A 14,074-nucleotide genomic window follows, 5' to 3' on the forward strand; every position below is an offset into this window, starting at 1 on the left:
CAGATGGCTTCCCAGGGGAGTTCTACCAGACGTTTAAAGCAGAGATAATACCTATCCTTCTCAAGCTATTCCAAGAAATAGAAAGGGAAGGAAAACTTCCAGACTCATTCTATGAAGCCAGTATTACTTTGATTCCTAAACCAGACAGAGACCCAGTAAAAAAAGAGAACTACAGGCCAATATCCCTGATGAATATGGATGCAAAAATTCTCAATAAGATACTAGCAAATCGAATTCAACGGCATATAAAAAGAATTATTCACCATGATCAAGTGGGATTCATTCCTGGGATGCAGGGCTGGTTCAACATTCGCAAATCAATCAACGTGATACATCACATTAACAAAAAAAGAGAGAAGAACCATATGATCCTGTCAATCGATGCAGAAAAGGCCTTCGACAAAATCCAGCACCCTTTCTTAATAAAAACCCTTGAGAAAGTCGGGATAGAAGGAACATACTTAAAGATCATAAAAGCCATTTATGAAAAGCCCACAGCTAACATCATCCTCAACGGGGAAAAACTGAAAGCTTTTTCCCTGAGATCAGGAACACGACAAGGATGCCCACTCTCACCGCTGCTGTTTAACATAGTGCTGGAAGTTCTAGCATCAGCAATCAGACAACAAAAGGAAATCAAAGGCATCAAAATTGGCAAAGATGAAGTCAAGCTTTCGCTTTTTGCAGATGACATGATATTATACATGGAAAATCCGATAGACTCCACCAAAAGTCTGCTAGAACTGATACAGGAATTCAGCAAAGTTGCAGGCTACAAAATCAATGTACAGAAATCAGTTGCATTCTTATACACTAACAATGAAGCAACAGAAAGACAAATAAAGAAACTGATCCCATTCACAATTGCACCAAGAAGCATAAAATACCTAGGAATAAATCTAACCAAAGATGTAAAGGATCTGTATGCTGAAAACTATAGAAAGCTTCTGAAGGAAATTGAAGAAGATTTAAAGAAATGGAAAGACATTCCCTGCTCATGGATTGGAAAAATAAATATTGTCAAAATGTCAATACTACCCAAAGCTATCTACACATTCAATGCAATCCCAATCAAAATTGCACCAGCATTCTTCTCGAAACTAGAACAAGCAATCCTAAAATTCATATGGAACCACAAAAGGCCCCGAATAGCCAAAGGAATTTTGAAGAAGAAACCAAAGCAGGAGGCATCACAATCCCAGACTTTAGCCTCTACTACAAAGCTGTCATCATCAAGACAGCATGGTATTGGCACCAAAACAGACACATAGACCAATGGAATAGAATAGAAACCCCAGAACTAGACCCACAAACGTATGGCCAACTCATCTTTGACAAAGCAGGAAAGAACATCCAATGGAAAAAAGACAGCCTCTTTAACAAATGGTGCTGGGAGACCTGGACAGCAACATGCAGAAGGTTGAAACTAGACCACTTTCTCACACCATTCACAAAAATAAACTCAAAATGGATAAAGGACCTAAATGTGAGACAGGAAACCATCAAAACCTTAGAGGAGAAAGCAGGAAAAGACCTCTCTGACCTCAGCCGTAGCAATCTCTTACTCGACACATCCCCAAAGGCAAGGGAATTAAAAGCAAAAGTGAATTACTGGGACCTTATGAAGATAAAAAGCTTCTGCACAGCAAAGGAAACAACCAACAAAACTAAAAGGCAACCAACGGAATGGGAAAAGATATTCGCAAATGACATATCGGACAAAGGGCTAGTATCCAAAATCTATAAAGAGCTCACCAAACTCCACACCCGAAAAACAAATAACCCAGTGAAGAAATGGGCAGAAAACATGAATAGACACTTCTCTAAAGAAGACATCCGGATGGCCAACAGACACATGAAAAGATGTTCAGCGTCGCTCCTTATCAGGGAAATACAAATCAAAACCACACTCAGGTATCACCTCACGCCAGTCAGAGTGGCCAAAATGAACAAATCAGGAGACTATAGATGCTGGAGAGGATGTGGAGAAACGGGAACCCTCTTGCACTGTTGGTGGGAATGCAAATTGGTGCAGCCGCTCTGGAAAGCAGTGTGGAGGTTCCTCAGAAAATTAAAAATAGACCTACCCTATGACCCAGCAATAGCACTGCTAGGAATTTATCCAAGGGATACAGGAGCACTGATGCATAGGGCCACTTGTACCCCAATGTTCATAGCAGCACTCTCAACAATAGCCAAATTATGGAAAGAGCCTAAATGTCCATCAACTGATGAATGGATAAAGAAATTGTGGTTTATATACACAATGGAATATTACATGGCAATGAGAAAAAATGAAATATGGCCTTTTGTAGCAACGTGGATGGAACTGGAGAGTGTGATGCTAAGTGAAATAAGCCATACAGAGAAAGACAGATACCATATGGTCTCACTCTTATGTGGATCCTGAGAAACTTAACAGGAACCCATGGGGGAGGGGAAGGAAAAAAAAAAAAAAGAGGTTAGAAAGGGAGAGAGCCAAAGCATAAGAGACTGTTAAAAACTGAGAACAAACTGAGGGTTGATGGGGGGTGGGAGGGAGGAGAGGGTGGATGATGGGTATTGAGGAGGGCACCTTTTGGGATGAGCACTGGGTGTTGTATGGAAACCAATTTGTCAATAAATTTCAGAAAAAAAAAAATAAAAAATAAAAAAAAATAAATAAATAAAAAAAATAAAAATAAAAAAAAAAAAAAAAAAAAAAAAAAAAAAGATAATTCACTAACAAAGACAAAGAGGTTTGCCTAAATATACCTCAAACTACCTTTAAAAAAAAAAAAAAAAAAAAAGATTTTTTTTTTATTACATTAAAGAACACACTAATATCCATTTACCATACAAATTGTGCCACAGCAGAAAGTAATAAATAATGTTACACTTTAGGGTTTAATCATTTTATCAAAAGCTTATGAACATGCACCAGGAAGAAGGTCAGAGCCCAATACGATCTTTCAACTAAACCTGTCACAATACTGTTTTTTGCTTCACTAATTTGCACATGTGCTACTAACAGGGGTTACACAATAAAACTATTTATACTCTCAGGAAAATTCTGAATGATGTCTTCTTACCTAATGTGAGAACTGGCAGCAAAGGGAAAGTACAGGGCTACGGGTCACGGACACTTTGATCCATCAATTAGAACATTCATTTAAACATTCCAAGGATTAATAGAGGCAGCAATTTAACATCACCTTCATAATCAAGGGCAAGGTAAAGTCTGTGATTTAAATGCTTTCAAGGTACATGGGAAGAAATGAAAACAGCTTGAACATGAGAAAAGTGGTTACTCAAATTTGGACATGCCTGTCATTTTATTATATAAAACTGAATGGTCTCTATGATTCTATTAACAGAGATAGCAATTTCACATCACCTTCATAATCAAGGGCATCCCATCTTATATAATATTATTCCAAATGAAAACTCTATTAGCATTGCTTTCAACTTCCTCTTACTTCATGAAATTGAGTTGCAACAAGCTTTCATCAAATGCCCTTTCCTTGTATTTGGAGAACATGGATGCACCTCCCTACCCAAATACCCAAATACACTTCCAAGTATTCCAGAGGGCCCACAACAAGCCATCCACTATTCAAGAAGCAAGAACATTGTACTTTGATCTTGTCAAGGACGGGAAATACTGTAACATTATGTCTTAAAAACTTACTTGAACTTTGCTTCCACCTCTTCAGCTGCTTTCTGATATTGTTCGGTGGTGACTTTGTAGAATTCTGAGCTCTGTGGACAGAGATTGACAGTAGAGTTTTCACTACTCAAGAGGGCAAAATGTGAGTAAGACTTACAGTTACAAAATGATACATAAAATCTTTTTTTCAGCCATTCAAGCAGTAGGACAAAGATTTCTTACGTAAGTGACATAGATACTTATAAAAGTGCACGTAAAGAAAGGTATCCATTAAAATAATAGCACATCTGCTGGTATACAAGTTGTAATTAGAGTAAACCTTCATTGTTATAATTCATCATTATTTGATCCTTGTGAGAAAATTCTTCACATATTTGCCTATTATTCCAATGTTCTACCTGGGATATTAAAGGTTCACTTCTTTTTATACAGTATTTTTGTCCTCAAGATGGATTCTTTACAGAGTAGAATGTGTTCTATTACCTTCACATGACCACAAGAGCATCAATATTTATAACAAATTAATTAGTAAGAACAGGGTATGGGTTTAGGTAATTTTTTTACCCCCTAAAAAAAAAATGTTTCCAGTATTACATAAATGAACACATAAGCAACATAAATCAAGCTGCAATAGGAAAGGAATGCCTTTCCTGAGGCAGAAAAATTTTAAACTATCCATTCTGGCTGGCTACGTTGAAACCTATCTTACTTCAGGGGGTGGCCTAAATGACCCCAAGAGCCTTCAGACTCAATGAAATACCCTGCAAAACCTGTCCCAGGACAAAAGAATACTACATGATACAGTGGTCTATTGTGCACCTTCAATCCCTAATCACTCAGGTTACACATACATGACTCGGGGTAGTTTATTTTTTAATAAATCATTGTTGGTTGGTGAGAAAATGAAAATGAAATCCTCTTCACACCAGTGACCCCTCTGCATTTAACAATCTGGGTTGCCCAATGACAGTCACATCCAGGTTTGTTGGATGTAGATAAAATCAATAGATATGTGATTAGACAGCAGACTCGGGGTGGCTGGAGCAATGGACAGGTCACCATTTGAGATGATGAATGGCTCTCTATCAACCCAGAGTCCCCTACGATGCTAACATTTACTATAATCTTATTTGGGCTGCGATTTATCTTTCTTGCACCTGATCAATAAAGATGAACAGAACAGTTGTAAGGATCGATTGTAATTTTTTATCATTTTCAAGCACGAAGGTGCATTTCTGACATGAAGACAATATTCATGCAGTGCTTCTGCATGTTTTAAAATCACACTGCGAATGACCAACTTCATCGGTCTATATGCCAAGAGGTTTTAATTCATCTGTAGGTCGCAAGCTACCAAAAGGCCTTTTGTCTTCTCAAATATTATAACCTTATGCCGTATCACACCTCCCTTTCAGTTTTATTTTATAAGATTTTTCTTTCCTTTAAAATACACACCAGTCACTACATGCTCTCTTGCAATGTTTGGCTTAAGCTTTTTTTGTGTGAACCCTTCTAACAAAGAGGGCAGTAAAAAGGCAGTTACTAACCTGCCACTAACACTGATGAGAAACGCCCCATACTACTATAATAAACTGTCAAGGGGGCGTTATGATACTAAAGTTTCAAAATGCTGGCAAAGCTAAACATCTTGATTAATACTTTCAATTAATTTAAACATTGAAACAGTAATGTCCAGACAGAGCCAGGACGAGGCTGACAGATTTGGTTTCTGGTTCTGCTCTGTGACCTTGAGCAAGTCCTTCAAAGTCCCCTTGGCTTTCTTTTGTAACCTGTAAAATACGGATGAAGTAGCCTTGCTTATCTCTGCCAAAGCAGTTACAGAAATCAAATGAGATTGGCACAGGAGCTGTGCCACCTATTTTTGCAGAGTAAAGTCAACATACAAATAAAATAATTTTGGAGGAAAAAGCTAATTTGGGCAAAACTAATTCTGGGTACAAATTCAAAATGATCAAAGGCAAACATTAAGCTTTCTAACAAGAATGATGCACAAAAGTGACTTCTGCCATAACATAAGTTAGCAAGCTCCCCTCTGCTTTATAATGCCAAAGACAGGTAAAATTACTACTGATTTTGTCGAAGTTTCCCTAAGACGTTAAACAGACAAAAGACATGTACCTGTGCTGTCTGCAATCTTAGCTCTTAACTTCCCAAGTTAAAGTTTTAGGCTTTATTTATGTCCTGTATTTCCACCTCAGTGGCCAGATTCCCACACTGTATAAATCTTTATAATGAGGAAAAGTCCCCAGGAGGCAATGCCATATAACAACTAAGGGAATAAACACAAATATGCCCAAGATCTGTATGCAGACAGCGTTTAATTCATGTAAGTATATACTTATTCATTCAACCAAATTAGATACTTATTATCCAAATAAAGTCCAACTTGGGGAAATAGATCTTGATGATCTGAAAACTTCTTGAGAAGCTTTCCATCTGATATAAGAGAAAAGAAAAAGAGTCAAATGAAAGGTCATAAATATTGAGTTAAAGTTGTGGATAGTGTTACTGGAGTACAGAAAGAGTAGAGTTTCTCTTTTGGTGGCAGAAAATATTTTTAAAAATAAACCACCATTAAAAAACAAAAACAAAAAGCTTGCCAGTAAGCTTGCCAGCAGGAGAATGAATAAATACCAGGTATTCACACAGTGGAAATCTACACAGTGATGAAAAAGAATGAATTACACATACATGTGGAGCGAACACAAGCAAGTTCTAGATATAATATTGTAGAGTGTAATTTATGTCAAGTTTGGAAAACATGCAAAATAATCAAATAGGATTAGTAAATAGCAAATTCCACGGATTATCCCCAGGTAGCAGCAGTTTGGTGGTGGTAGCCGGGGGGTTAGGGGCAGAACACCATCAAGAAAGGAAACGCAGTGGGACCTCACTGACTTGTTATGTTTCTTAAAATGAGGTGTACATAGCTAATTGTTATGCTGGTTATAAATGCCTGTAACATATACAAAAATTGTGTTACTCTCCCCCTCCTCAAAGGAACTAATTAACAACAAATAATTTAATAATATAGCCAAAACATAAAAATAGGGGTAGAGGGATACATGCTGAACAGGTTGGCTAAGTCAAGATTTTGTATATTTTCTTGAATGCTAACCTATTGCCGAATGTCCACAAATTACTAAATAAAAGCAATTTCTGTTGTGAAATAAGTATGGACTTATAGAAAAGGGGCAAAAATGGTGGAAAATTTGTATATACCGTCACCCCCCTTCCTTTCACGTCAATGTCTTAGATAATCCCAGCATAATCATCAAAACAAGTAAGTTAACAATGCAACATGACTAGTAACTACTATTAACTAAATTGCAGACTTTATTTTGCTACACTTTCTCTACGAATGTTCTTTTTCTATGTCAGGACCCAATTCCAAAGGTCATTTTGCATTTAATTGTCACGGCTTCTCAGTATCCTCTTGTCTCTTAAGACCCCTTGACACTCCTGAGGAATACACCAGTTGGATATTTTGTAGAATGGCTGGCAATATGGACTTGTCCGACGTTTTCTCATTAGACTGACGTTATTATGCATCACTGGGACGAATATCATAGTGGCAATCGGCCCTTCTCCAAACTGGACCCCAAACTACTCCCAAAATTCTAGCTTCACAATTGCCTACCGATCCTGCAATGCTTCTACTCTGAACAGGTACTCACAGGTGGTAGAAATACCCTAATTGGGGTCCCTGGGTGGCTCAGTCCTTTAAGCGTCCCACTTCGGCTCAGGTCGTAATTTCATGGTTTGTGAGTTTGAACCCCATGTCGGGCTCTGTACTGACAGCCTGGAGCTGCTTCAGATTCTGTGTCTCCCTCTCTCTGCCCCTCCCCCACTTGCGTGCGCGCGCTCTCTCTCTCTCTCTCTCAAAAATAAAATTAAAAAAAATTTTTTTAAAAAGGACCCTAATTTTCAGAAAGGCTGTTTGTATTATCTATGTTGTCTTGAGATGGTAGTAGGTGTGTGTATGCCTCTTTTCTTATCAATTATAAATTACCGTTACTTTAATGTTATTATGGTAGCTAAGTTTGTTGTTATTTGGTCAACCCTACAGCTTGTAGTAAGTACACACATCAATTGTGTTTTTGTCTGATCCTTTAAAAAATTTTGTTTTAATGTTTACTTAGTTTTGAGGGAGAGAGAGACAGAGACTGAGCAGGGGAGGGGCAGAGAGAGGGGGAGATACAGAATCTGAACCAGGCTCTAGGATCCTAGCTGTCAGCACAAAGCTCGATGCGGGGCTTGAACTCACGAACTGTGAGATCATGACCTGAGCCAAAGTCAGATGCTTAACTGACTGAGCCACCCGGGCACCCCTGATCCTTTTTTAATAGCCACATTTTGAGAACAATATGGTCTGTGCTTCAAATAAGTAATATCCACATTCCAATTTTCAAAGAAGGTAGATATTATGTTATATATGTATGCATATAAAATGGCCATATATACCTGTCTAAATATACCTACCTACCTATCTATGTGTCTATATCTCTCCCCTCCAAACTTTGTTAAAATACTTTAAAAAAAAATTGCTTTTTAATGTTTATTTATTTTTGAGAGAGAGAGAGAGTCAAGAGTGCATGCAGGAGAGGCAGAGAGAGAGGGAGACACAGAATCCGAAGTAGGCTCCAGGCTCTCAGCTGTGAGTGCAGAGCCCGATGTGGGACTCGAACCCACAAACCGTGAGATCATGACCTGAGCTCAAGTCGGATGCTTAACCAACTAAGCCACCCAGGTGCCCCCGCTAAGATGCTTTCTAAGTCCTCACACCATATGGGGTAGGGGGGAATAATCTGGTCAGATGACCCTAAAAAAAGGACCAAAAAGAACAGGCAGAGAAGGCTGCCCATAATCTAACATGGTGGTCTTTCAACGAAAGGACCATTCATTGCTTTGAGCATGGTCATATTGTTTTTATGACTGTAGGGTCCTTTACAACCTAAAATTTAAGAAGATTTACAACCTAAAAATTTAAAAACATTTAAATTGTAATTAAATTTAAAATTTAAAAATATTTACAACCTAAAATTTAAAACTCTCTTTCATTCATATTCATTCTGTAGTTTTCTGCTCCATCAATGGAGGTAGAATAGTTGACATGATTTGTCCAGTGGAAGCATAAATTTGTAGCAAGTAAATCTTATTTAAATCAAATATTAAAAGTCTGTTATTTTCTTACTTTAAAACAAAATTTTCTTGTCTGACATGAGCATTAAAACAATGTTTTCTATCAAGATTTCCTTTGAGAAAGGTAGATCTTGTAAATTCAAAGTAGAATAATGGTATCTTTTTGATGTTTCAGCGCTACCAAAAATCTGATAAAGGCTTGTCTTTGTCAAAGATTAAGTGAAACGAAGTTCCTAGGAAGTGACCTATCTCCAAAATAACAACATAATACTAGATATGGGAGATGTGCCTGTCCCCTATAGTAGAGGTCAAGGCACCACTGGAAACGACAGGCATTTTCGTTTTCTGTATTAAAACATTTTCCAATCTAAGGCACTAGGTACCAGTTACTAAAAACACAGGCAGCAGACTGAGTTGGAGAGACTGAATGCTCCACTGTACGAAATGTTTAATATATTTAAAACAGAATATGTTGTCCACAGCACTCTGTACTCCAGTGAGCAACGTACTTTCCTTTGGAGCCATACTGCCAGTACAGCTCCTTCCTTATAAAACAGGACATGTCACCGTACCCCAACAGTTCTCTCACCTCTGTAAAACTGGGACAGTAACAAAAATGGCCTAATAAAAATCTCTGGGAGATTAAATATGATAATTCATGTAAAGTTCTTTGAACAATACCTGGGACTATATATGGTAAGCATTTTGGAATGTTACCTATTACTATTACAAATCATTTGAAGAGTACAAAAAAAAAAAGAAGTATAGAGTGTTGGGTAACTTTTTGCAAAAGCCATTTAAATAAACATTTAAATCTTTAAAACACAAATATCTTTTCTTCTGTTGGACCAATCACTGAATTTTGTTTACATGGCTCATCTGTTCTATTTTTCTGTTCTTTAAGATAAATGGGAAATGTGAAGACAATGGCTGGGCTGTACTGAGAATGTTAATGGCTATGAAAAAACTATAAATACATAGAGAGATAGTGACACTAGACCATATTTACAAAAAATAAAAAATAAACCAATAATTTTTGACCTTATCATCAATGAAATCCAATGAACCAAATTACACCGTAAAAGTACTTTTTACTGCCAGGATTCCCAGGGCCTTAATTCTTAGTATGCATTATAAATCTCCAAGATGAGAAATATTGCTCGTGATGAGCCCCAAGCTGATTTCCCATGGAACCTTTTAATTCTGGAGCATCTTGAGAGAACAGAACTCCTCAAATGTTCCAGGAGAAACGCTGGATTAAAGACAAGTTCACAACCACTATTTCAATCCTGCACTTCTCTGCGTGCAACTTTTCTCTTCCCAGAGCAACATTTTCTTACGGGTTACTCTTACAACTCATGTTCAAAGGGTAGAAATCAGCAATACTGGAAAATGATTCCAGGACTGATGGCATCCCTCTTTATGAAGTGCTAATAAAAAGGAGCAGTCTATTATCTTGAACTTTAAAAAGTTGAGATGAATTCTTTAAAGAAAACTGTTGCTGTACCTCCCTGCTGTTCCGTCAGTGCCCTGTGGCCACGTTTTTCCCTCTTTTCTGTGTATATGGCTCTTGGTGACATGACCTTGCAAGCTTCTCTCATCAAGAAAGGGTGGAGTCTGTTTCTCCACCCCTTCAATTTGGGCGATGCCTGTGACTTGCTCTGTCCAACAGAATGACAGGAGTGACAATGGGCCAGTTGCAAATATAAGCCTCTCTCTTGGAATCCTGGCCTAGTGCCACATATGGAAGTCCAGGCTGAAGAGGGAGAGACTGTAAGTCACCCCAGCCGAAGTCGTCCTAGACCAGCCAAACCTTAGCCAACTCAGTGTAAGTGAGGGCGGTCAAATCCAGAAGAAGTGCCCAGATGGGTGATCTGCAGAATCATGAAGTAAATAAATGGTGGTTGTTTTAATCCACGAAGTTTGGGGTAGTTGGTTATACAGTAAAAGCTAACTGATTTATACCTCTGTCTGTGTTCTCACAGCACCATGCACTTCTAGCAAAGCACTTAACGCACTTACCAACCACGTGTTTTTACATGTGGTCTCTCCAACTAGTCCATAAGATCCCTAAAGGCGAGTATTTCATCCCATTCATCAACGTACGTAAAGCGTTCGGCAAAGTACGTGACACACAAAACTTACTGAAATAGTGTTAGAGTGACGCCATTAATTGTAAGCTGCATTCCAAAGTTTACTTTTATTTACAACAGGCTGGAACAGACAGAAGTTTAAGGTAACTGAAATACTGTAACATGGAAAAGTGGAACCCTACGTTTATCGTACATCTCTTACAAACCGACCAACACTGCAGTCTGCTGTGGAAATGAAAAAAAGAAATGGCTATTGCCGGAGATTGTGTTCAATTACCGTCCCAGTACAATTAACAGTTCAAGGGACAAACAGCAGCTTGAACAGGTAAGGGGTTTATTTTTCTCATGAAATAACAAGTCCGGATGCTGCAAACCCAGAGCTGATGTAGGTGCCAAGGATTTTATCAAATGACTAGGCCCTTTTCTCTCAATTCCTCTGCAGCCATGCTTAGCATTTGCCTTTTATTCCCATAGCCTCAAGATAGCTAGTGTACCTCCAGTTATCATGCCCATGGTCTCAGGAAGGAAGAGGAGGGAAGTGAAAAAAGGGGGGGAAAGGCCCTCTCCAGAGATCTGTGCTTACATCTCTCTGGCCAGAATTATACATCATGCACAACCCTGGCTGCAAGAACTTTTCTTTTCTCACTTCTACAGTAAGAAAGAGAAGGCAGGAGTTTGGAATTGGTGTTTATTGAGCCAATTTATCATACCTGCCACAGACAGCTGAAGTGACAGCACAAAATCATGCACAAAACTGTGTGGCTGATTTTAGATGCGGGTATTCCCAGTATTTCCTTCCAGCTGCTCTTAAACTTCAAATTTGGGGTATGGGGGGATGGATTTACACATCTGGTATCCTAATGCTCAAGAACAAAGTTTTTAGACAGTATAGGAAGGAAGTGGGAATCAACAAGAGTGGGCATCATTCCCACTTTTTTGGGGCTGGCTGTGGCCCATGTTTTTGAATGTGTGACACTGCCATTTTCCATTTTCAGAAAGTTTCCCTTTAAAAGTGTATTTTTAAATGCACATGCACAGACACACATTATTGCTAGATTTGAAAAGTATCTGTTTTCAATTCTAAATTAGATCAAAAGAAAACACGCACACACAGTATTCTTGCAGTATTTTCTCAGGTTCTGAATCTCATTTCTGTTCTGTTCTAACTAATATGATCATACCTCCAGTATGTAAGAAACGAACAAAACAAAAAGGTCACAAGAAAAATTTGCTAACGAGCTTTTGTCAGTTCTTTTACCAAATGCTTCGTATGGTGATTTGGGCACAACTACCTAATACATCATACTGAAGTATAATGTAAATTCTGGTAATCTTACACTTTTTCTCAGAGGTGAGTAACACTCCTGCTCACTGTCCATTCAAAGATTATGGCAGCTCAGCAGGCATTTAGCAACAGTGAATGGGAGAAGGACCATAGTGTGAGCGGTCTAGCTTGAAGGTGTGGCTCTCCTCTTTCCAAACTGATCTATAATTACCATTAACAATTACAGGTCTCTATCTCTCCTACAACCCACCCAAATGTAAATGTTACTGTTCCTGGCTTGTTTTTTTAAACAAAGGCCTAGTGTGTACAAGTACCAATGAAAGCCTTCCTATCGACAAAGTCAATGTGAGCATTCCTATGTTAAGTAGCTGGATTCAAAACAGGCTTCTATTTCTTGTTATAACACTTGCCCAGGAGCTATGTTATAATATGTAATCAGCTAGATGCAGGTAAGTATGTTTCCCCCAAGATGCGAGCTAGGCATATGAGGACCTGATTTAATCCTGCACATGCGGCATGGTTACAATTCCAGGCACAGAATCCCTGAAACAGTCATTTACTGAATGGCATCAGGTGGCCGAAAAGAGTTCATGCTTCCTCAACCTTTTTGTAGACTTACACAGAATCAAGAGACTCCCTGCAATATAACTAAATTTTTTGCATAAGAATCTTAAAAGAACTATACAATTTTTAGAAATTAAAAAAAAAACCCACGAATGGTCTCATTTAGTTTATCTAGTGGTTTCAGTTATTTCTCCTGATAAACCTTCCATCAGAACATCTAACGGCTGGTTTGAATTCAGCCTTCTGTGTGTTCCTGTATATCCTCAAGTCTGAAACAGGTGGGCAGAAGAGCCAATGGGAGGAACTCGATCATATTCAGTCAGAAAAGTGGCCCTTGAATAAAGTAGTTGGCATAGTAAAGACTCTTTCATTTTTGGCACTTCTTAAACCCACGGCCTTGTGTCCATTGTCTCTCTACTCTCTCCTTTTATCTCTTTCCCTCCCTCTAACCTCCTGCCCCAGAGAAAGCTGTGTAAATAAATACACTGCCTATTTAAGTAGTTTGCAAACTGCCAACACTGCTTCAGATGCATGGTGTATCAGATTCAGTATTCTGTTTCTAAGATGCACATCAAGGAATGGATTTGGTTATTTAAGCGGAGTCTCACTTTTTAACATCTAAATACGAGGACCTTATCTTTGAGAGTGATTGTATCAACAGGCCACTGTAGGCTCACCAAATGCCACAGATCCTGGCTTCTCCTTGTTCTCCCGCAGAACACCACTCCCGCCAACAACCCCTAGCTCCCTAGCTGATCCACCAGAGCCCGGGTCTCCATTAATTTGCCTGCATGGCTCCACAACCTGAAGAATTATCATCAAATCGAGTAGATGCATAAGTAGCTATCCTGAGTAGCCCCACATTTCTGCTAATAACCACTTGGGTACATATATAAGTGTATTTTAATTATGCTCAGCCTTATTTTTTTTCAAATTTATATCACTAGTGATGGACAATAAATTACTAATTTAGCAGCTTCTCACAAATCAGAAGTTCTGACCATTAAGTTCTGTGATAAAGACAAATGAAGATTTCCCTATGGAAAAAGCCTATCAGTAAATTACTCCAACATCTCTCTCTCCTAGTTAGATAAATCCCAGTTTTAAGCTAGATATATGGTCAACCAAACTAAAATCTCCAGCTTGCTTCAGGTTAGGCTGCACTGTAAGCAGAACTGTATGGGGACTTCCAGGTAGGCTGCTTAAAGACAGCTGACCTCGACTGGCAAAGAAATCTTTTCAGCCCAGTCTTTTCCTCATTTTTCCAGTCTGCAAGTGTTTGAGCCCCAGCAGCCATCCTGAATACAAGCTGACCTTAAA

General features: G+C 38.5%; 1 protein-coding gene across 4 annotated transcripts in view; it reads right to left on the reverse strand.

The window, feature by feature from the left end:
* CHCHD3 (coiled-coil-helix-coiled-coil-helix domain containing 3) overlaps positions 1–14,074 on the reverse strand; it is a 288,748-nt gene that overhangs the window by 54,531 nt on the left and 220,143 nt on the right. For all 4 annotated transcript variants that reach the window (XM_047850123.1, XM_047850122.1, XM_047850120.1 and 1 more), the window contains exon 6: positions 3,671–3,741. In XM_047850123.1, the coding sequence (XP_047706079.1) occupies positions 3,671–3,741 (71 nt within the window). The remainder of the gene's footprint in view (positions 1–3,670; positions 3,742–14,074) is intronic.

The sequence above is a fragment of the Prionailurus viverrinus genome, chromosome A2 (assembly GCF_022837055.1).
Source record: "Prionailurus viverrinus isolate Anna chromosome A2, UM_Priviv_1.0, whole genome shotgun sequence".
Classification (NCBI taxonomy): Eukaryota; Metazoa; Chordata; class Mammalia; order Carnivora; family Felidae; genus Prionailurus; species Prionailurus viverrinus.